At 51.8% G+C, this 23,489-nt stretch overlaps 1 protein-coding gene, 1 long non-coding RNA gene and 1 pseudogene across 2 annotated transcripts; 2 read left to right on the forward strand and 1 right to left on the reverse strand.

The window, feature by feature from the left end:
* Nucleotides 1-452: 452 nt before the first annotated feature.
* Pgpep1 (pyroglutamyl-peptidase I) lies at nucleotides 453-13,452 on the reverse strand. Its single transcript, XM_048427102.3, has 5 exons — nucleotides 13,340-13,452; nucleotides 11,194-11,246; nucleotides 6,468-6,584; nucleotides 5,607-5,839; nucleotides 453-5,276 (listed from the first exon to the last, which is right to left on the reverse strand). The coding sequence occupies exons 1-5, from the start codon at nucleotides 13,371-13,373 to the stop codon at nucleotides 5,084-5,086; spliced, it is 630 nt and encodes a 209-aa protein (XP_048283059.2). The 5' UTR covers nucleotides 13,374-13,452; the 3' UTR covers nucleotides 453-5,083.
* On the forward strand, nucleotides 8,139-9,174 carry LOC148118277 (ran-specific GTPase-activating protein pseudogene; annotated as a pseudogene).
* Nucleotides 13,453-15,129: 1,677 nt separating the features above from the next.
* On the forward strand, nucleotides 15,130-17,348 carry LOC146890671 (uncharacterized). Its single transcript, XR_014998590.2, has 2 exons — nucleotides 15,130-15,711; nucleotides 16,345-17,348. It is a non-coding gene; the product is annotated as an uncharacterized LOC146890671 (long non-coding RNA).
* The last annotated feature ends 6,141 nt before the right edge of the window (nucleotides 17,349-23,489 follow it).

Here is a 23,489-nt window from a genome sequence, read left to right on the forward strand (position 1 = left end):
TTCCGTGACCATAAAAGTTTATGGCATGTGACAATCAGGGTGACAGGAACCTGCTTTCTGAGGCCAGGTCACATGCCTTGGCTTGTCATGAGCCACCCTCCCCCATCTCTTCCTTATTGTCAAGCTGGGTTTTTATCTGACCAGAGAAATCATTGACCAAGGCAGAGCTGCAGATCTGAGTGGCAGGAGAGGCCCCTGGGAGCTGGGGAAGCCCAGGGCTGGGTACCATCACCTTGGGATTCTCCAGACCCTTAGAGTAAGGATGGACCCGAGTGAGGTTGCTCCTCAAAGAAGTTACATGCATTGGTTCACACTTTCAGCCCAGACCCAGAAAGGCTGAGATAGGAGGATGGCTTCAGTCTGGGAGCTGAAGGCCAGCCCAAGTGGGCCATAGAAAGACCCCAACTATTTGAGCCTGGTCTGAGGCCCAGCAGGTGATATCAGACACACAATGACATGTTTGAACAACTTTATTGGTTTCTGGGTAAAAAGTGTGAGGTCTCTGGGAGCATGGCCTGGCAGGCTACTTTCTTCTGGGGCCCAGACACCAAGCTGAGGACTCAGCAGGAGCTCCAGGGTCAAAGAGAAGGCACTGGGTGAGGAGGGCAGGAGGGCAGAAGAGCCCCCTCCATGAGATACTGATGGCACTATGAACAAGCCAGGGCCCCCAGGCAGGCCAAAGGGAAGCACTTCACATGGTGGAGCTGTGGCCTCCCTGGGCAGGACCACCCAGGAAGAGCCTCAAGCCACCAGCATTGGTTAAACCTCTTAAAAGAAAAATAAGTTGCCGTGAAGTGGTGGCCCACGCCTTTAATCCCAATACTTGGGAGCAGAGGCAGGTGGATATTTGTGAGTTTGAGGCCAGCCTGGTCTACAGAATGAATTTCAGTATAGCCAGGGCTGTTACACAGAGAAACCCTGTCTTGAAAAACCAAAGGGGGGGAAGTTACCCCCCAAACCCAGCTTTCCATGTTCTGTGAAAGCCCTCCAAACAAAGCTAGAATGTAAAATCTTGAGCCCCCGTGTGACAGGGAACTTGGCCACAGCGACCCACATCCCAGTGCAGGTCCCTGACACACCCCATGTGTGCTTCCCACAGCAGCAGAGGGAGGAATGTTCAGTCTGGGGAGGCAGCTGGAACCCCCGGAGGAGTCACAGCCCTGTGACTGTACAGCTGCTGGAGCCCAAGCCCAAACACAGGTCCTCTGCAAGAGCAGGCGCAGTCGCCAGTGCCATCTTTCGGGGTCCGTCATCTCTCTGCTTTGCTTTTAATTTATTTTTCAGACAGGGGTTTCTGTATTCCAGACTGACCTCAAACTCAAGGCCATCCTCCTGCCTCAGTCTTGAGTGCTGGAGTAACAATAGAGAGGCACCAGGTTCAGGTTCTTACTCTTTTTTTTTTTTTTTTTTTTTTTTTTTGATTTTTCGAGACAGGGTTTCTCTGTGGTTTTTTGGTGCCTGTCCTGGAACTAGCTCTTGTAGACCAGGCTGGCCTCGAACTCACAGGGATTCGCCTGCCTCTGCCTCCTGAGTGCTGGGATTAAAGGCGTGTGCCACCACCGCCCGGCTTAGGTTCTTACTCTTTAAGAGCAAACAAAACTCGCACATTTTATCTGTGGCGTGTGTGCCGTGGCGTATGTACAGAGGACAGCTTTTGGGAGGCGTTGCTCTTCCTCCTTGGAGTGCTTGGGGATCAAATCAAAGCTTTTGGGTTTGGTGGTAACTGACTTTACCCACTGAGCCATCTTGCCTGCCCCTCTTTCTTGCTACTTGTTTTGTTAAGACAAAGTATTGTGTAGCCCAGCCAGGCCTCTGACTATGTAGAGGCGGCTGGCCTTGAACTCCTGACTCTCCTGTCTCCACCCTTATAGCCTAGAAGTCCCAATACTCCTAAGGCCAGGGACAGGTGCCACTGACAGGCGTGTTCAATCACCACTCAGGGTTTGGCTTTTCAAACCTAAACATTCAGTTGGGTTCATTCCCCATTACCGCATAAAAACATGAAACATGCTCTCCCCTACAGCCCACATTGCTGGGGGAGCATGCCCCTGGTATTTTGCTCCCCCTGTGGATGCAGGGATGGTGGGCTGAGGGAGCAGATCTGAGTCGATATTGCAATGCCATCAGCGCTCCACAGGGACCCACAGAGAGTGTGCTAAACCTCAAGAGTAGGGCTTTGTCAGATTCTCCAAGGGGTAGGAAGGTCGAAGGTGAGCTGTCTAGACAGTGGGGAGGGGGGTCCTTTTCTTGCACACAGCGAGGTCACCCACGGGGTGGGGCACAAGCAGCCTGTGTACACAGCAGCTGGCCTGGCTCCCAGCCCAGGGTGCACACAAAAGCATCTTGAGTACACTTTTCAGCCTCCCTCAGCCTCAGGAGTCCACCATTCTCTGGAGGCTTCCATGCCAGTCATGAGCAGAGTAGAACATGAGATTCCCTGTTTTAGCTGACACTATCAAAGTAACTTCAAAGATCGGCAAGTCAGGCATGGTGCTTCCACCTGTCGTCCTGAGATGCGGAGGCAGAGGTTCGGGTCATTCTCAGCTACACAGTGAGAGTGAGGCCAGCCTGTCTCAAACCACAAAAAACTCAGAAAGATCTGGGTACGACAGTAGTGATCAAACCTCGGCTGCCCGCAGTGTGCCTCTCCAGAGGACACTGGAGCCTTCCCTGGGCACAGCATCCTCAATCCACAAGCTACATTCCCATGTCCAAGCTGGCAATGTGAATGAATCACTGGTTGAGAGTCCAGATGCTCACGTCCCTGGCTTCTCATCTATGTCAACATTACTTTTCTTCCTCCACCACGGGGCCAGCCTGGCTTTCTACTTCATCACAGCACCTGTGAGATCCAGGCGCCCCCACCTCAGGCCCTGCTCACCCACCCTCCTCTCCTAATGTGAGAAGGCCTGCCGGGAGCAGCAGGGTTGGGGGAGACCTGGTCCTTAGGGGTCAAATGTGGCCAGGCTAGGCTTCCACCAGACAACTACCAACCCCCTGAGCCCAACCCACCAAGAAACAAGGAGAAAAAAAAAATCAGGTTTTCGGGTCAGGAAATGGGGATGCCTAAATAAATAAATCAGTCCCTCAGCTCAACAGCAGGATCTGCAAAATGACACGCACACCCGGGGTGGCCAGAGGGGAAGTCCTGACTCTGAGCAAAAGTGTGGTATTCCCAGCACAGGTGACAAGATGGGTGAAGACATGGGTTCGGGGCACATGGTGGCACCCTCCCCAGTTCCCTACCCCTCTCCTGGGTCCTGCCTGAACCTTTAGGGAGTTTAATAGTGGAGTGCAGTCTGAAGCCCAGCTGAAGACTTGCCAGGAGACAGGAGGATTGCCACAAGTTGGAGGGCCAGCCTGAGCTAGAGTTCAGGAAGAGAACCCTGTCTCAAAATACAAAAGCCAAATAAAGTCATTGGGAACAGACACAGACACAAGGATAGTGATGCCTCTGTTATCTCAGGGCTGAGGCAGGAGGACCAGAGTGCAAGTCCAGCCTGGTCTACACGATGTCCCAAAGTTCTGAGTCCTCCACACGCAGAAGAGCCCTGACTCGTGTTCACAGCTGTCTGGGAAGCTGGGAAGCCTCACCTCGGGGAGAAAGCGCCATAACAGGGCAGGAGGCAGAGCCACAGCCACAGCTGTTTCTGTGGGAACAGCAGGCAAGTCTCTCCAGGGTACCCTCACCCACTGCCCCAATCCTGCCTGGAGCCCGGAATGTTCCTCAGACACAGGGTGAGCGAGGAAGATGACCTGAGGAAATCACACCAGAACAAGGAACATCTGAGCTGAAAAGTAGCTAGGCCCAGCACTGGGCAGGCCAAGGTAAGAAGGTCAAGAGTTCAAGGTCAGCCTCAGCTACACAGTGAGTTGGAGGCCAGGTTGGGCTAATGAGACCTTTGTCCCAATGTCCCAAACAATAAAACGGTACAGTGATGAGCAGTTACCCAGAATCCAGGTTCATGCAATCACAATTCCCTCCCCAAAATATAAGGTGGCATCCAAAATGTAAGTGACTTCTGGTAGCGGGAGCTGCACTTTGTCTTGGGTGGAGTCCAGGCCACAGGTCACATCCAGCCCCTCCTCCTGGCTGGAGTCCCAGGCACACCTCCAGACAGTTCACAGATGTCCCAGTGACTGATATAGCATGTAGGAACATGCCCAGGCACCGCAGTCTCCGGTCTCAGTCCCTAAGGGGACACGAGAATCTGTTTATCCACAGATGCTGGGAGATGGGCAGTTCAGCCACCCTGAGACGCCAAACCCTCACCCTCCCAGCACTTAGGAAGCTGAGGCAGGAGAATGAGGAGTTCAAAAGAGACTAACCTGGGTTACCTAGTAAGGTCAAAGGGCCAGACTGGGCAACCTGAAAACCTGACTCAAAAAAGATGAAAACTTAAAAACAAAAGAAAAAAAGAAAAGGCCACAGCCGGGTCAGTGCAGCCCAGGGAGGAGCCAGGCCCTAGGTGGCCACAGCAGCCCGCTCTTCTGAGCAAAGGGAACCCGCTATGGAGACCCAAAGAATAATGTTATTTTCAGGACAGGAGGCAAAAGAGGCCTCACACCCCAGGAGAAAGAAAGACACTTGTTGATTAAGCCTGAAGTTTTAACAACGGGGATATAAATTATTCTGTTCCCTAATCTAGCACTGGAGGGGGGAGGAGGGGGAGGAAGGGAGAGGAGAGAGAGTAGGGAAAGACTGAGGGGGATAGGAGGACAGAAAAGGCAGCCAAGTTGCAGGTGGCTTTGCCGGGGACCATCCAGGGCTTAGGGACATGGATTAGCGCCAAGCCAATTCCTTTGTGACACTTGGGGAGACCCCACCAGAGAGACCTCTGACTCCTGTCCACAGCCCCTGGAAAGCGGGGTGTGCTGGGGTCAGGCAGCGGCATGGCAGGTGTTCAGGCCACCAGCCTGTGGCCATCTCGCCCTGGTCCCAGCCTTGGCCTCTGGGGACAGCTGTATCTCCAGACACAGGACAATATCCAGACAGCTTCATCCACTGCCTTGCAGTCCACCATGGTGAGGAGAGGATGTGTAAGCCAGGACCTCCTCTCACAGCGCTGGGTGTGTGTGGCTGTCAGTGCTGGTGAAAGCAGCTGATGTCCCCTTCCACCTGCTCCAGGACACCCAGCATCTCCTCGATGATGGCCCGCAGAGCCCGGCCTAGCTGGTCGGCATTGTAGGGCTTGCCCAGAGGGGGCACGTGGACGAAAGCTGACCGACCGCGGCCCTGGTAGAGCGAGGTGTAGTAGGTGAAGTCACACAGGTACCTAGGTCGGGGAGGAGGGTACACTGGGTCAGAGTCAGTTCCGGGCCACGGCCACGGCCACCCTCTGTGAAGCCCTCTAATGCCTGGGAGGTGGTAGGGAACCTAGGGATGAGAGGAATTTGGGGGACCCTGGCAGCCTTCTCTCTGTTTTCTAGAACTTTACTTTGCTGGGCATGATGGCACACACCTTTAATCCCAGCACGTGGGAGGCAGAGACAGGTGGATCTCTGAGTTCTAGGCCAGCCTGGCTATACAGTGAGACCTGGTCTCAGAAAAGAAGGTGGAAAGATCTCTGCTGTCCAGTCCCCGGGCTCACTGCCCGGGACCCCACCTGCCAGCATCCTGGGAGATGGTGACAGACACGTCCAGCCCCAGCATGGCCACCCTTCTGCACACAGCGTCCATGTCGATGATGGAGTCGATGCTCTCAGGGCCGTCCTCCACACAGCACTGGGAGCCGGGGCAGAACCGGCAATTATCCAGTCCTCTGTAGCCCTTGTTGTGCCCACACTTCTCCAGCGTCACTGTGGTGGCCATGCCTGACACCCCAACATGTACCACGAGCTGGGGAGAGAGGGGCAATGCTTAGCAGGGGCAGACACCCACCACACAGGGGATAAGAAAGTGTGAAAGAATTTCTGTTGCTGCTACAAAATGACTGCTATGTAGCTGGCTTTTTTTTTTTTAATCTTTTTTTCATGCCAAGGATTCTCTGTGTGGTCCTAGCTGTCTTGGAACTCACTATGTAGACCAAAGTGACCTCGAACTCACAGAGATCTGCCAGCCTCTGCCTCCCAAGTGCTGGGATGAAAGGCATGTGTCACCACCCAGTTTGAGGTGTTTTGAAAGTCATTTTTTTTTCTTTATTAATACTTCCTTTGATGATGCTGAGTGTACCAGGGCCTCATACACTCAACATGTAACTGTAACTTGCTCAAACCCTTCCTGGCTGGCACACAGAGGGCAGCAAGGCCTGTAAGGTCCCCAGTCGCTGCCTGGGGTGTAGCACTGACCTATGGTATGGTGTGGCACTGGAGGCGAATACTGCCTTGTGATGATCCTAGACTAACCTCTGGAACTGTGAATTGGCCTCTAGTTGGATGCCAGCTTTTATGGGTTGTCATGGTGACTACTCAAAGGACTGAACAATGACTAGGTGTGTGGATCTTCAGGGGCCCTGTGCACCGCTCACCTGGGGGCTGTGCTTCTCCCACAGCGCAGGGATGAGCCTTTGCACGGTCTGGTATTCCACAGGGATTTCATACACGTGCAGGTCCACGCTGTCCCCAAGGCCCAGTTTCTCCAGTTCCTGAGAGAGAAGACACCATGTGAGGATGGGGAGGCCGCAGGGGACACCCATCTTCAGACACCAGGCATTCGCTGCATGCCATCACCCAGCACTCGGGACTGGAGGCAGGATCAGGCATTTAAGGTTGTCCTCTGACCACCACACAACCCATTGAGTACCCAGAGCAGCAGCAGCTCCTCAGGACCACGGCTGCCGCAGGGATGCCAGGGAAACACCAGAAAAGATTGGGAAGCACAATACAGACCTGGAGAAAGATCTGGATTAATCTATCTCTGTAGCTGTAACAAAACACTGGGGTTAGGGCACTTCACGAAAAAGGAGGTTAATGCTGGGCAGTGGTGGCGCACACCTTTAATCCCAGCACTCCAGAGACAGAGGCAGGAGGCTCTCTGTGAGTTTAAGGCCAGGCTGGTCTACAGAGCTAGTTCCACAACAGGCTCCAAGGCTACACTGAGAAACCCTGTCTCAAAAAACAAACAACAACAACAACAAAATGAAATGGATGTTAAACCAGATGTCGCTGTCATATACCTGAGGATTGTCTTAATACTTGAGAGGTTGAGATAGGAGGATTGTTGCTAGATTAAGGCCAACCTCCTACTCTACATGAATCTAATTCTAGGCCAGCCAGGGCTTCATAATGAGACTCTGTCTCACAAAACAAGAAATTAAAAAAGAAAGGTTTGGAGCTAAGTTCGTTGTTAAGAGCATTGGCAGCTCAGTTGGTGCAGTGCTGTAGTTAAGTCAGTAGAGTGCCCAGTGAGCATGCAGGGAAGGTTCGGGTCCATGCCAGCACCAGGTGTGGTGCACACCTGTCAGCCCAGACGTTTGCAGGGTGGAGGCAGGGGTCAGGAGGTCAAGAAGACCCTGTCTCAACAAGCACCTAAACTCAAACAAAAGCATGAAAGAAAGAACAGTTTCTTCTGGACTGTTCTGGAACAGGGGACGTGCACCACCTGCTGGGTGAGCATCAGGGGAGGGGAAAAGGGCAAGTCGTTGTCATGGCAACTGTATTTGATGGCCTTTCGAACTTCACTGGTTAACAAACTAGAAAAGCAAAATAAATACCCCGCTCCCACCCCCTGGTGAACCAAGTGGTGTTTCTGTCACTGGGCACTCAGAGGCCGAAACTGAGGCAAGAAGATTGCAGTGAGTTCCAGGAAAACCCGGGTTACTGGGAGACCCTGTCTCGCTGTTCTTTCAGGGACCTGAGTTCAGCACCCTGCATCCATACCAGGTGACTTACACTTGCAAGGAACCCCAGGCCTCAGGCATCTGGAGGCATTTGCATCCATATACACATGCCGCGCCCCCCCATACACAATTAAAACAAAGCTAATTCGGTGATGGTTGTGAACGCCTTTAATCCCAGCATTTAGGAGGAGGAGGCAGGAGAAGCCTCTGTGAGTTGTAGGCTAGCCTGGTCTACATAGTGAATCCAAGACAGTAAGGGTGACATAGAGAAAGCCTGTCTTAGAAAACAGACTAAGGAACCCACACACACACACATACAAAATCAATGGCTGGGGGGACGGAGGGAAGAGCGGACGGGCGGGCGGGAGACGCCGGCGCCAGACGCGGAGGTAAAGAAGCTGCGACCAGCCGCCCGGAGGCCGCAGAGCCAGCAACGCCTGAGCCAGTCGAGCCGCCGTCGCCGCGCCCCCATGGCAGCCACCAAGGACAGTCATGAGGACCATGATACCTTCACAGAGAATGCAGATGAATCCAACCATGACCCTGAGTTCGAGCCAATAGTTTCTCTTCCTGAGCAAGAAATTAAAACACTGGAGGAAGATAAAGAGGAACTTTTCAAGATGCGGGCAAAGCTATTCCGGTTTGCTTCAGAGAATGACCTCCCAGAATGGAAGGAGCGAGGCACTGGTGATGTCAAGTTCCTGAAGCATAAGGAGAAAGGGACCATCCGCCTTCTCATGAGGAGGGACAAGACTCTGAAGATATGCGCCAACCACTATAGCACACCGATATTGGAGCTGAAGCCCAATGCTGGCAGTGACCGTGCCTGGGTCTGGAATACTCACGCCGACTTTGCTGATGAGTGCCCCAAGCCTGAACTGCTCGCCATCCGCTTCCTAAATGCTGAGAATGGACAAAAGTTCAAGACAAAGTTTGAAGAATGCAGGAAAGAGATTGAAGAGAGAGAAAAGAAAGGACCAGGCAAAAATGATAATGCTGGAAAGGTGGCTGAGAAGCTGGAAGCTCTTTCTGTGAGGGAGGCCAGAGATGAGGCTGAAGAGAAATCTGAGGAGAAGCAATGAATCTGTCTGTCCTTTTCCTTCCTTTTTCTTTTTAAAAAATTTCCCTGCCCTTTAAGGTTTGTTTTTATTCTGTTTTGTTTTTACAAGGGACTTTATAAAGAACTGAATTCCAACATTCAGGGGTTTTTTGTTTTCTTTTGTTTTTTTAATTCTTTTCTCCTTAAGTTTTGACACCATTGAACGTGACTTCAGAAATCCATTCCCCAGTCATGAAAATGTACTGTGCTAACTTTCTTTTCCATAGTGGAAACACTTATTTATAGTCATCAAAAATAGTGAATAAAAAATACCTTTGAAAACCTGGAAAAAAAAAATCAATGGCTGGTGTTTGGCTACACATTTGTCCTCAGTTCCTTCCCCGCGAGTGGCTGAGACCTATACGTGGCCAGGATGAGCAGTCTCTGCAGTAGAGGGGTTCACTCAGGAAATTTATGGGTTCAAGCAGGTGATTAATGTCCCTGTAAAGGCCATGAGCTCTTCCTGTGAGGACTCTGCTGGGCAGAGGAACTAATCACCCTTCAGCTGGCTCCGCCTTTTGCCCCACACCTGGGAGAAGATGCCATAAATCCCACTCCCGCTTCCTCCTGGTGCACTGCTCAGCACGCTGGAAAGCTCCGGGCCGGAGGGTACAGCTGTGGCTTTGTCTAGCCGAAAAGACAGCCACAAAATCGGGCACGGCTGTAGGCTGCATCTGACCGAGTCCCTTGACCCCACCACAAAGCCCTTCTTTGTTTGCTGGTACTATTCCTTGGAGGGTCTGTCTAGACTTGTGGTGGCAGTAATTATCCCAGGGTATCACCGAGTTCTGGGGCCCACTCAGGGCCAGACTTTGCAATAACAAACCAAAGGCTTCCTTGACACCCACTTATTCTCCCACGGAGAGATGCACAGCCCACCACCTCAGACCTGGGAGGGATGAAGAGAAAGCTGGCAATGAGGGTGCCCTCTGTGATCCCCACACTTGGGAAACTGAGGCAGGAAAATCACCTGCAGAGTGAGATCTTGTTTAAAACCAATTAATCGGTTTCTCACGGAAGGTGTGCTGGAGCACACCTGTCACCCACTGGGGAGCTGGGCAGCAGGGTCAGGAGTTCGAGGTCAGCCAGAGTGCAGACCCTGTCTCAAAACTTCCAAAAGGTGGATGGTGGGCAGTAAGGTCTGAGAAGGTGGCTCAACAGGTAACAGAGCTTATGGCCAAGCCTGGTAACCCGGGTTCGACCCTGAGGACCCACACAGTGCTCTCTGCTCTCCCATGTGGGCCTTCCCACATACACAACAGACAATGCATAAGTAAATAACATTTTTTTTTTTTTTTAGGGAATAAGATGAGAAACAGTTTGGTTTCTGTACGAAATCAAAGTTTTTCCTTGGAGCGTAAAAGCTCCAAGGGAATTCCCAAAGATTGTTTAATTGATTTTCCTTCCTATTTACATGCAGATGGTGAAGTCTGGAGCCCAGGAATCCAGACACCGGCTTTGTGTCCACTCAGCCCATGAAGCCTCCTGTCTGCAGTTCACACAAAGCCAGACACACAAGTCTGCAGAGACACACTGGTTCTTTTTGTCTGTGGCTCTGGGGAGCGGGTGTGCAAGCAGGGGCCCCGGCCACACTCCCATCTCCATCCAACTTGCAGTGTGAAGGTGGGGAAGAAAAGGGGGTGGCAAAGCGGCTGAGACTTCTAAGGTGGGGAGGGGACCTTAAATCACACAGCTAATGGGCTAAAATTAATCCGGGTCTGGCTGCCATCTCTGCCAGCTAATTTATCTAAGAACCAAACGTCTGTCTTTCTCTCTCCACTCAATTGTCCCCGAGCCTTTCTGTCTGAATGTCCCATCTGGAAGGAAACCCAAGTCAGAGGAGCCGCTCTTTAGATCACACTCTGGGAAGAGATGCCCTCCTGAGGACAGTGCAGAAGCTGAGGCTCCTCCTTCACTGGGCTAAGCCCTCGCCCAGTGTGCCCATCTGCTCCCCAGCCTTGGCAGACTGGGCTGGGGCACACCTGGCCTTTCTCACGTTAGTTAGACTATGTAGCCCTGGCTGTCCGGGAACTCACTCTGCCTCCGGAGCACACACCAGGCCAACAGGAAGTGGAAAAGCTTTCAGCCAGGCCTGGTTCTAGCACTCAGGAGCCCGAGGATCATGAGTCTGAAGTTAGCCTGGGCTATACAGTTACAATAAGGCTAAAAAATAAAACAAGAAAACAAATGGGGAAAAAAAAAGCGCTCAACAAACATAAACTGGATTGGTTCACATCCGAGATGTTTAAATTGTATTTAAACACATGGAAAGACACTCAGCTCTGGGCTGGGCTGCTTCCTCCCCTTCCGAATTACCTGGACAGCGATCCAGCTGGCATTCACAGTGTGCTCCCCAAAAGGCCCAAACCCTGGAAACAGAAGAAGAGGTGTCACTCTGTCTTCCCGCCCAATACACCCCCATACTATTTATCACCCAGCCCAGCTATAGACAGTGGCCACCTATGGATCCCAAACCGCCTGGAACTAGAGGTAGTCCTTTTGCCTTCACTTGCTGAGTACTGGGGTGACAGGCACAAGCTGCCAAGCCTGGCTTCCTTGTCCCCATTAGGACTCACAGGAAGTGGGCCTCTCCTTTAGCTACTTCATTCTCCAGTCAGGATATAAACTAGAGTTACATTATCATTGTTTGTGTCGGGCTGTCTTCCAACTCTGGGAACCGAGGACCACTGGCCCCTCAGGCTCTGTGTGATCCCTGCAGGCCCGGCTACCTGAACACCTGAACACAGCCTCTCCTGGCCCCTTGTGTGATCTCTGCAGGCCCGGCTACCTGAACATCTGAACACAGCCTCTCCTGGCCCCTTGTGTGATCTCTGCAGGCCGGGCTACCTGAACACTGCCTCCTCCTGGCCCCTTTGCCTCTGGGCACTGTCTCTGTGGCGTTTGGTTTCTTTCCTTCTGAAGACAGGGTTCCTGAGTCTAACAGCCCTGAGTAAAGACTGAAGCGGAGAGAGGAAGCTATTTTGCTGAGATCTCACAGCAAGAGAGTGGAAAGCGCTGGGGTTCAAATCCATCCTGCTAAGCTGGCTAGCCACTGGGTTGCAAAAAAAAAAAAATACATTTAAAAAACAAAAAAGAAAAACCAAAAACAACACACCCAGCTCCTGACTCTCCTGACTCTGGGTACCACGGCACACACCACAGACCTAGGAGCCGAGGCAAGAGAACTGGCAGCTTCAGGCCAGCCCAGGATACATGAGACCCTGTTTCAAAATAAAAAACAGAGCCAGAAAGATACCTCAGTCACACATGGACCTGAGTTCAGACACAATATACAGGCACAGCATGGTACCCACACTTGTACTCCCAGGGCTGGGAAAGTAGAGACAGGCAGATCCCGGGCTCAATGACCTAATCTAATCTAATGCAGTGGCTCTCAACCTTCCTGTGGCGACCCCAGCCATGGAGCCATTTGCTGCAGCCTCATAACTGTGAATTCCCTGCTGCTGTGACTGTAACGTAAACATCTGTTTTTCAATGATCTTAGGCAGTCCCGGGAAAAAGGGTAGGTTGACCCTAAAGAAGTCATGGTCCTCTAAGAATCCGGGTTAATGTAACTCAGGTGGTAAGAGTCCCACCTGCTGCCAGTGTTAAGAGATGGCCACCATACCTCGGGACAGCAGGTAGAGGCCACATCTTGGTAGCACCTCATCATGGTGGCACACACTGTTCATCTCAGCTTTTGTGAGTCTAAACAATCACCCTGAGTTTGTAGCCAGCCTGGGTCACAGAGTAAATTCCAGGTCGGCAGGACAGAGCAACAAAACGGTACTCTCTCTATAAACCAACAAGTCAAATAAACAGCCTGCCACAGTATGCTCCACGGGATCGGGGACACCTGTCCAGCAGGGGAGCAGCTTCCTCCAGTTTGGAGGAATTACAGCCAGAACCTTCCTCAGTTACAAAACACCTGTAGGAGTTTTCCTAGCTTGCTCCCTGTGGCCTCTCCAGGCAGAGGTTTAACCTGAGTGCCCTCCTCCAAGGCCTGGCGGAGTTGACTCCACCAAGCGGCCCCAGGCTGAGTCTCAGGAAATAAGTACAGTTAGCTTCCGGGGATATTGGTGACAGTAGCCAGAAGTCACTGGGTCATTCTGGGGTCAGGCTGACGCAGACCTCCACCTGCTCCGATCCGGGTTGCAGGTCCCCCAACAATACAGGGTGCTGAACCAACCGTGTGTCACCTGGACTTTTCCTGGCGTAAACCCGCTTTGTCCCGGAGGTAAGTGAGTGGGGACAGGCTGGAGAGCGGGAGGGGCAGGGAGGCGCTGCAGCGCGCGAGGGGACCTGTCTGCACCCCAGTCCCCAAGCACCCCGAACTCCGGGCCGCGGGACCTCTGACTTTTCAGGTCGCCAGGGCCGAACGGCGCTGTCGCGGGCGGCGACAACTGCAAAGCTGTGGCAACCACGAGACCTGCCCCGCCGCCTCCGGCCCGACCTCACCTACCGGTCACCACCACCGCCTTCCGCGGCTGCTCCATGGCCGGACACGCTCACTGGGACCGCAGCAGCAGAGACTGAGCGGACACCGACCGCGAGCCCCGCCCGGCCGCCCGGCCCCGCCCCCGAAACGCTGGGCTTGCGCGGCCACGCCCCGGTCACGCCCCCGAGCAGCTGCGCGCGCCCGGCGCGGCCCCAAGCGCGCCGCTACTCTCTCGACCCAGCGCCCCGGCCACGCCCTTTCCATGGCCACGCCCCTTTTCAGCCGCACCCCTACCTAACCTCGCCCCCAGTCTTCCAAAGCCCCGCCTCCAAGTACTGCCTGGGACCGGACACGCTCCTGGTCACGCCTCCGAGCGCCACCGCGTCGGGCTCCAGCTCCCCAGACGCCCAAGCGTAGGTGATCCCCCACCCGCGCCCTGTCAGCCGCGGAAATGCCGGGAGGATACCTGGTCCCCATTTGGCCCCGCCCCGGGCATTGACCGGCCCTCCTGCCCTGCCCAGCGCTTCACCCCCACTCCCCCCACACACACATCCCCAGCCTGAACTCGCCCATTTCCTTCAGAACCCTCCCCTCCACTTGCTCTTGAGCCAGCTCCGCCCCAAGCCCCGCCTCCAACGTTTAAGTGGACAATGGGAGTGCGCCCCTCTCCACCCTTCCCAGCCTCAGTTTACCTTCCTGTAAGAAGGTGACATTTACTTCATAGGATATAGCCCCTTACGAGCTCGCGCACAGGGCCAGCTCTCTGAGGACGGGCCGATCATTTATCAACTTCCATGAAGTGCGGATTGTATACCTACGTCTCAGAACGGTCTGGACGTGGGGGGCTGGTGAATCCTTTAATTCCGTTCATCACAAGTCACAAACAAGGACACTGAAGCAGGGTCAGAGCTCTCTCGGCCGAGGCTGAAGGGAGACAGAGGGGTCACTCCAGTACAAGGCCGAGGGAAGGGCGTAGAAGAAAGGGAAAATCCATGCAGGGCTTTTGCTCACTGTCGAGGAGGCTGATTGGTCCCTGGACAGCAACTTTCTCTATATGGCCTTGGTGACACGCCACCCCAAGGCTTTTGCTCACCTGGCTGTTCATAGTCTAGACCTCCTCCTGCAGGGCCTTCTCCAAGTGTCATCTGCATTGAAGGAAGCTTCATCCCCACCCGGACCTCCTTTGGGCTCCCCTTTTTCCTGCCTGTCACCTCCTGAAGAGTTTCTGTCCCTCTATTGTCGGCCCATCCATTCTCTCCCACAAGTCCTATTTTGCTAGTTTGTTATTTTAAATCTTATTCGTTACTGTGGTGTGTCCATCTGCTGCTTCAGGGGTTAGTCTTGCTTACTCGGGTAGTTTGACCACACCACCACTGGACACGCGGGACATCCGTGCCAACCTGTATCCTCTACTGTGATTCCTGTAAAAACACCGGGATAAAGAAAACATAGCCCCCTGGCGGTGTCCCCAGAGGTGAGGCTGGCCTTGGACAGAGCCACAGCATCAGGTTCCAAGCAGTGACCCCCGTATTCCACTGGGGAACTGCTGGGCCCGAGCTCGAATCAAGCACCCTGACTGCAAGGTGTATAACGGACAACTTGCCTGCTCCTCTGGGTTCTGCCAGAGACAGCCAGAGAACAGAGTAGAGAAAGAAAGAAGGAAATAAGTAGCCTGGATGCGACCAGGGCTGTCTGTGAGAGAGGAGGAGGGGAGGGAGGGAGGGAGAGAGGGAGGACAGGGTTAAACACAGAAAGAGCATAGCTGAAATAGCAGGGTTATAAGGACAAAGCAGCCAAGAGAAGGAGGCCTGAGAGCTGAGCAGAGCTTGGGGAGGGAGGACGGGAGGGATTGTTCCGAGGGAGCCAGCAGGGCTTTGCTATGCTGATAGGCTCTATGGGCCAGCAACAGAGAGGGGCTTCTTTTGGTAGAGAGGATCCAGCTAAGTTCCCAAGACTTTTATCTAACCTCCAGAAATCCTCCTACAGTCCAGGCCCAGCCCATTTATGGACATTTGGACTGCCTTTGGGGTTTGGAGTCTCCTGTGGAGATTTCCCAGGAGTCCTGTGCAAGCCCAGGCTGGAGGTCCCACAAAACACAGCTCTTTGGGTTCTGACAGCCTCAGGGAAGCTCAGAACATCCGAGAGCTCACCCAGAGCCTGGGCCAACCCTACGCCAGGGTCAAAACCCTGGGGTACTCCTCAGAGGGCCTCCAACCAACTGTGGATCAAAAGTCCCCAAGGGGGACAGCTCAGTGGACACGGTGCCCCCACAAATGTGCAGGCCTGGAACCTACATAAATAGCCATCTGTGGCTGTGCACTAGGGGTGGAGACCAGAGGGTGCCTGGGACTCACCAGCCAGCCCAACCAGAGAGAGGCTCTGCCTCAAAAACTAAGGTGGGTATCAATACAGAAAGACCCTGTATACACAAAATCACCCTACCGAGGTGAGTGCAAAGAGGGCCCAAGGAGGCCCTAGGAACCTGAGTGTCTCTAGGCAGTTTGCAATTGCTGGAGGGAAAGGCATTATCCGCAGGGGCACAGCCATGGTACAGCTGCCATGCTGATCTAGGGACCCTAATTAAACTTGTGACCTAGTGGGTCACAAAGAACAAACAAAAGGAGAAAAGGAAGGAGGAAGGGAAGGAGAAGAGGAGGGAGGGAAGGAGGGAGGGAAACAATGAGGGAGGAGGAAGAAAGGAGGGAGAGGAAGAGGAGTGGGAATGAGGAGAGGAGGGAGGGAAGGAGGGGAGGAGGGGAGGAGGAAAGTCAATCAGCCTAGATGTGGCGGAGCCTGGGCACACCCAATACTCCAGTGGGGACAGCGCTGGAGGACTGGGGAAGGAAGTTTCTCCACAGGACCCCACTGTATGGCCAAGGTCCTGGTCCTCAGCAAACCAAGGAGAAGAAAAAGCTGAGCTGCGGTTCAGCGTGTAGGCAAGACCTCCTCTCAAAGCAGAGGCAACAACAACAACAACAACAAAAAAAAAAACAATTTTGTAAAATGTTCAATCTGATTTGTGAACCCAGGTACAGAGTGTGGCCCAAGTGACACCCTGTCCCCGATGTCGGCTGCTGTTGATCTCAGGACAGACTGCCATGTCCAGTGTGGGGTTGCTTGGTGACTGTGAGTTTCCTCTCCTGATCTGGCATGCTGCCTGGCATGTCACCTTCTTGGGGGACACTCTGGAGGCTGGGACCACACAGAAGCATCAGGTAAGGTTTTTCTGGAAGTTCCAGGAAACCTGCATTTCATTTGGGGGAGGCAGGAGCCCCCATGCCCTCCTGGTCAAATTCCACCTGATGAAGTCAGCAACTGCATCTGCGCCTCTCTGAACCTTTGCCCACTGTACTAAAACCAGGCCCTGTAAGCCTAGGACAGCACATTCCTGGGACAGGGGCCAAAGGACGCTTGCCTGGGGGTGCGGCAGGCTGCATGCTAAGGCTCATGTGTTTTCTTACTTGTTTTTGTGTGTTTGTTTTGTTTTTGCTGAGACAGGATCTCATGTAGCACAGGCTAGCACCAATTCTGAAGCTTATGATACCCTTGAATTGATCTTCCTGAATCTGAGATTACAGGTGTATATCACCATGCCCAGGGCTTGGTGCATGGTTGGGATACCCCGAATATCAGGTCATGCCTTCCACCATATCAAAGTAGTAGCTCTCAGCCTCTCCCCCACAGCTGTCCTCCGAGTCTCTGGCAGGTCCACCTGTCTCCACCCTTCATTCCAGCGCAGATGGATAATTGATGTGTGCTTCTCTGGTCACCGTTTACACGTGCCCTGGGATTTGAACTCAGGTCTTCAGACCTTCACAGCAATCACTTCTACCTCCTACTGAGCATCTCCCCGCCTCTCTGCCCTCCTCTAAATACTGCTGGCATGGACCTTTAATTATATGTATGTGGGAGGTCCCTGCAGACAGGCAGGGAGGGTGTTGTGTGTGCAGGCATCTGACATCATGCTTTCTACACCTGGTGTGGAGTAGACACGGATGTCCTGGGCGATTGCAGAACATGCTTTAAGTTCCTAGTCTGAGTTTGTCATTTCCCTAACAAGCAGCAAGTTGGGGCTGTTTGTCAGCCTGGAAGCCTGGAGCAAAAGGAACTCCAGGCAAACCTATAGCCAAGCCACTCCCCCCACTCCCCCCAGAGGAAACAGTGAAGTGCAGCAGGGCCTGTGCCAGAGCTGCAGTTTGTAACAGACGGGTACATCACAAACCCATCAGTGCAAGTTTGCACAGCAGGAACCCAGTCACCTTGCAGCCCCACCACCTTTGGTTTAGTTTTTATTTTACAGTTTTTTTTAAAGGCTTATTTATTATGTATAGACTTCTTCCTGCATGTGCACGCCAGAAGAGGGCACCAGATCTCATTATAGATGGCTGTGAGCCACCATGTAGGTACTGGGAATTGAACTCAGGACCTCTGTAAGAGCAGCGAGTGCTCTTAACTGCTGAGCCATCTCTCCAGCCCTTTTACATTGTCTTTAAGATAGGTCCAGAACCTGTTATGTAGATCAGGCTGGCCTTGAATTCACAGATCCCTCCTACTTTGCCTCACAAGTGTTGGTACTAAAGACGTGGCCATCTCTCCTGTCTCCCCGCTCCTTCCTTTCTTTCTCCCTTCCCTCTCAGAAGAGTTTTGATATACAAACCAGGCTAGCCTCAAACTTGGAGCAATGCCCATGCCCCTACACCCCAGGCATTGTTGGAACTGCTGCTTCTTTTATTATTTCGCCAAGTAGCAGAGGCTAGCCCCTGCCTTTCCCTGGGCAGGTGCTGGGATTAAGGGGTGCCTTGTTGACATGTGTTCATTGAAGGGTGACACTTGCGTACACACCTCTGACAAGTGACAAATGTCCCTCATAGCCTTTTCAACCCCTTTCCTTTGTTCCTATCCCCTCCCACACCAACCATGTCCTTCCTTCCTTCCCTCCCTCTCTCCCTTCACCTCTCCTCCTCCCTCCCTCCCTCCCTTCCTCTCTCCCTCCTTTCCTCCTTCCTTTTTTTTTTTTTTTTTTTTTTCCTTTTCTGGGACGGAGTGGAGTGTGTTGCCTACAGGAGCAGAAACAATACCCCAGTTTATGCCACAGGACAAAATGCCCCTCAGTGCCTTGGTCTGCCTACAAGTCCTCAGGGAGGGGCAGGGTCTCATAAGCCTCCTCTGCCCTGACAGGGAGCTAACTGACCTAGCTCAGGGACCCCAGCTGCTGTGAGTTACTGAGTGCCTGACTTCTCATGTCACGCCGGGACAGGGACCCACAGCCCCACACATTCACTCAGGCTTTGGTATTCTGGGCCCACCACCTTCCAGGTTGTTCCACAGTCTGGGGAGCTGAGGGTTGGGGCACAAACGCTGTGCCCTCCAGGACTCATTCTCAGCCCAAGTCTGCAGTCATGAATCCCACTACAAAGAAAGCTCGTCTGGCCACAGCTGCCCATGGCCGCCGATCTGTGGACATCAACTGGTTATTGGGAAGCGGTTTAATGAACATTTTGTGCACTTAGCCAAACCACAGCAGCAGCCTTCCCACTGGGGCCTAGAGCTACCCAACCTGTCTGCAGGCCTCTGCTGCAGCAGGGTTCAGATCCATGCACTAAGCACCAACAAGCCCCGGTGTTGCCATGCTGCTATTGCACCAGCGGGCATGCTTGACTGGTAGTCCCTCCATTGCCCCGACCCCAGCCTTGCTAAAGCTCACAGCAGCCCCCTCCGCCTCTACGCGTGTGCTGGGATGACAGGGGTGCTGGCTGCTAGGTCAGCACGACACGGACTAGAGTTATATGAAAGGAGGGAACCCCAACTCAGAAAATGCATCCACAAGATCTGACTGTACGGCCTTCCTTTCATCTTTCTATCTATCTATCTATCTATCTATCTATCTATCTATCTACCTACCTACCTACCTATCTTTTTTGTTTCTTTGAACCAGGGTTTCTCTTTGTAACCCTGGCAGTCCGGAAAGTTGCTCTATAGACCAGACTGGTATCTAGTAAGGCATTTTCTCCTCAACATAAAGCCAGCCACACTGAACCTTATAGAAGAGAAAGTGGAAAGTACACTTGAACATGTTGGCACAGGGAACCACTTCCTAAATATAACCCCAGCAGCACAGACACTGAGAGAAACTCAAGAACTCAAGAAATTGGACACCAAAAGAACACATAGTCCAATAAAAAAAAATGGAGTACAGACCTAAACAGAGAACTCTCAACAGAGGAATCTAAAATGGCTGAAAGACACTTAAGGAAATGTTCAACAGCCTTAGTCATCAGAGAAATGCAAATCAAAACAACTCTGAGAGTCCATCTTACACCTGTAAGAATGGCCAAGATCAAAAACACTGATGACAACTTATGCTGGAGAGGTTGTGGGGAAAAGGGAACACTTCTGTATTGTTGGTGGGAATGCAAGCTGGTACAACCCCTTTGGATGTCAGTGTGGCGATTTCTCAGAAAATTAGGAAACAACCTTCCTCAAGACCCAGTAATATCACTTTTGAGTATATATCCAAAGGATGCTCAATCATGCCACAAGGACATGTGCTCAATTATGTTCATAGCAGCTTTGTTTGTCATAGCCAGAACCTGGAGACAGCCTAAATGCCTCTTGACTGAAGAATAGATAAGGAAAATGTACATTTACACAATGGAATACTACACAGCAGAAAAAAATAATGACAGCTTGAATTTTGCAGGAAAATGGATGGAGCTAGAAAACATTACTTTGAGTGAGGTAACCCAGACATAAAGATAATTATCACATGTACTCACTCACAGGTGGTTTTTTAAACATAAAGCAAAGAAAGCCATCTTACAAATCACAATCCCATAGAACTTAGACAACAGTGAGGACACTAAGAGAGACTTACATAGATCTAGTCTACATGGGAAGTAGAAAGTAGAAAAAGACAAGATCTTCTGAGTAAATTGGGACATGGGGACCTTGGTGGAGGGTTGAAGGGGGTGGGGAGAGGCAGGGAAGGGAGTAAAGAAAAATGTAGAGCTCAATAAATATCATGGAAATTAAATAAATATAAATAAAAAGGCATTTTCTTAATTAGTGATTGATGGGGAGGGCCCAGTCCATTCCAGGTGGGGTTAACCCTGGCCTTGTGGTTCTGGGTTCTATAAGAAACCAAACTGAGCTGGGGTAGTGGCAGTGCATACCTTTAATTCCAGCACTTGGGAGGCAGAGGCAGGCAGATCTCTTGAGTTTGAGACCAGCCTGGTCTACATGAGTGAGTTCAGGACAGCCAGAACTGTTGCACAGAGAAACCCTGTCACAAAAAACAAAAACAAAAAAGAAAGAAAAAGAAGGAAAAGAAAGAAAGCAGTCTGAGCAAACCATGAGGAGCAAGCCAGTAAGTAGCACCCCGTCATGACCTCTGCATCAGCTCCTGCCACCAGGTTCCTACCCTGCTTGAGTTCCTTTCTTGGCTTCCTTCAATGATGAGCAACAATATGGAAGTGAAAGCCAAATAACCCTTTCCTCCCCAGCTTGCTTTTTGGTCATGGAGTTTTATCACAGCATAGAACAGGTGTGACTAAGACACACAGGTTTGAGCTGCTATGCCCAGCTACTTGTTTGGGGTCCCAAGGGAGATGACCGCGTGGGGTAACAGCATGTGCTATGTAGGCAAAAAGGCCTGAGCTTAAATCCCAGCACCCATGTAAAGGCTAGCCTCTGTCATGCATGACTCAGCCCTGGGGTAAAGGCTAGCCTCTGCCATGCGTGACTCAGCCCTGGGGTAAAGGCTAGCCTCTGCCATGCGTGACTCAGCCCTGGGGTAAAGGCTAGCCTCTGCCACGCGTGACTCAGCCCTGGGGTAAAGGCTAGCCTCTGCCATGCGTGACTCAGCCCTGGGGTAAAGGCTAGTCTATGCCACGCGTGACTCAGTACTGGGGTAAAGGCTAGCCTCTGCCATGCGTGACTCAGCATTGGGGTAAAGGCTAGCCTCTGCCATGCGTGACTCAGCCCTGGGGTAAAGGCTAGCCTCTGCCATGCGTGACTCAGCCCTGGGGAGGCAGAGACAGTGAGATAGATACCAGGAGCACACTGGGCTGGCCAGCAGAGCCAGAAAGGCAAGCTTCAGATTCGACTAGAGACCATCCAAAACTAAGCTGGAGAGTAATGGAGGAGAGGCCTCTGAAGGCCGATACATGGCCTGTGTACCCTCCCCAGCATGTGCATAAAGGCACACACTAGTAATACAAAACAAAGTTTTAAAAGGTTAAAGAACCCAGGCAATGGTGGCGTACACTTTTAATCCCAACACTCAGGAGGCAGAGGCAGGTGGATCTCTGTGAGTTCAAGGCCAACCTGGTCTACAGAGTGAGTTCCAGGACAGTCAGGGCTACACAGAGAAACTCTATCACAAAATAAATAAATAATCGAGATTATAATTGTTTTGTTTTTTTTAAAGAATTATTTATTTGTTATATATACAGAGGCCCCTTCCACATTTTCCTTCTGCTTATTGGAGACAGTAATGGAGACCAGGCTGTTCTTGAATTGCAGGCATAGCCAAGAATGGCCTTGTTCTTCCGATCCTCCTGCCTCCACTCCTCAGTGCTGAGAGGACAGACGCACACCACTGTGCTCAACTTCTCCTCCTCAGTATTTACTGATTTTCTTTTCTTTTCTTTTCCTTTCCTTTTCTTTTTTGGCGGTGTGGGGCTGGAACTTAAGATCCCCACCCTTGCTGCTGAGACACAGTCCGCAGTCCTGGTGCAGGCACACCACTTTACCCACAGAGCCCTGGGTAGTGGTGTCACGGGTCAGAGGCAGAGCACAGGAGAATATCATCATTGATGTTCTACACCAGAGCCTTCCAACAGCTAAGGGTGGAGCTCCGATTCTATCCGCAGCAGCCAAAGAAAATAAAACGAAATAAAAGAAGGGCTTGGAGATAGTTCCTTACGCAGCGTGCCTTCTGGGAGAGCTTGAGAAGCTGCGTTCTCGGCACAACATAATATGCAGCATGCTGGGTGTAGTGACATGTGTCTTCAGTCCCCTCACTCCAGAGGCAGAGGCAGAAGGATGTCTGTGAGTTCTAGGCCAGTCTGTCTACAGAGCCAGTTCCCAGACAGCCAGAGCTACACAGAGAAACCCTCCTATCTCAAACAACCAAAAGAAAAAATAAAAAGCAAGGAATTGGCTTGGTGGCCTACAGCAGTAAAACACATATTTAGTAAACAAATGTTTCACATATATAATATGTATATACTAACTAACTATTTATTTATTTATTGCTGAGGATTATCAAACAAGGTCCACACTCTAACTCTTCCGGTCTGTGGTCCTAAGCCTATCTCTCCTAAAGGCTGCTCACTTGTATTTTAGCTTAAGGTCAGGTCCAGTCTCTAAAAGAAGTCTCTGGGGCTGGAGAGATGGCTCAGAGGTCACTGTCTGCTCTTCCAGAGGTCCTGTGTTCAAATCCCAGCAACCACATGGTGGCTCACAACCATCTGTAATGAGATCTGGTGCCCTCTTCTGAACACTGTGTATATAATAAATAAATAGATAGATAGATAGATAAATAAATAAATCTCTAATCTAAATCTCTGATTCAAAGGTCAGGATCCTGGGGGAGATGCCCTAGCTGTAAGCATTACAGCTCGGACAGAAAAGTATTCTGGCAGTCAGGAGCCAAGGACTAGCACAGGTCACAGTACGCATAGCAGCTTACAGCCCTGCTCTAGGGCAAGGCTTCCCCAGTGTAAAAGCTCTGCTGCAGCAGGAGAGGGCATCCCCAGCCAAGTTGTTACAGCTGTGCTCCGCTCTCCCCGCTCTCCTCCATTCCTGTAAAAGAAGGTCTCACCCAAACCTCATTAAAGAGATGAGTGGCTGGGAGGGAAGAAGCCAGGAGAGTGGCTGCCTCTGCCAGGATGGAAACAAGGCAGCAGCAATCTGATCAGGGTTTATATAGGGCTACTTAGAGGCGGAGTTTTTCAGGGAGAAGATTTTCAGGAAGAAGATTTTCAGGGAGAAGATTTTCAATGTGAGAATTGGTCAGATTTCAGTCCCTTGAGCTCAGCTTGGTTAGATCTCTGCTCAGGGATTGGTTGGTTTTCTGCTTAGTTGGTGGGGAGCAAAGTTGGCTCTGGCTTCAGGGCCAAAGTGTGTTTCTTTCCCTGGCCCTTGTTAACCTTTTGGCTCTAATAATTCC

This window comes from Myodes glareolus, chromosome 23 (assembly GCF_982192425.1).
Source record: "Myodes glareolus chromosome 23, mMyoGla1.1, whole genome shotgun sequence".
NCBI lineage: Eukaryota > Metazoa > Chordata > Mammalia > Rodentia > Cricetidae > Myodes > Myodes glareolus.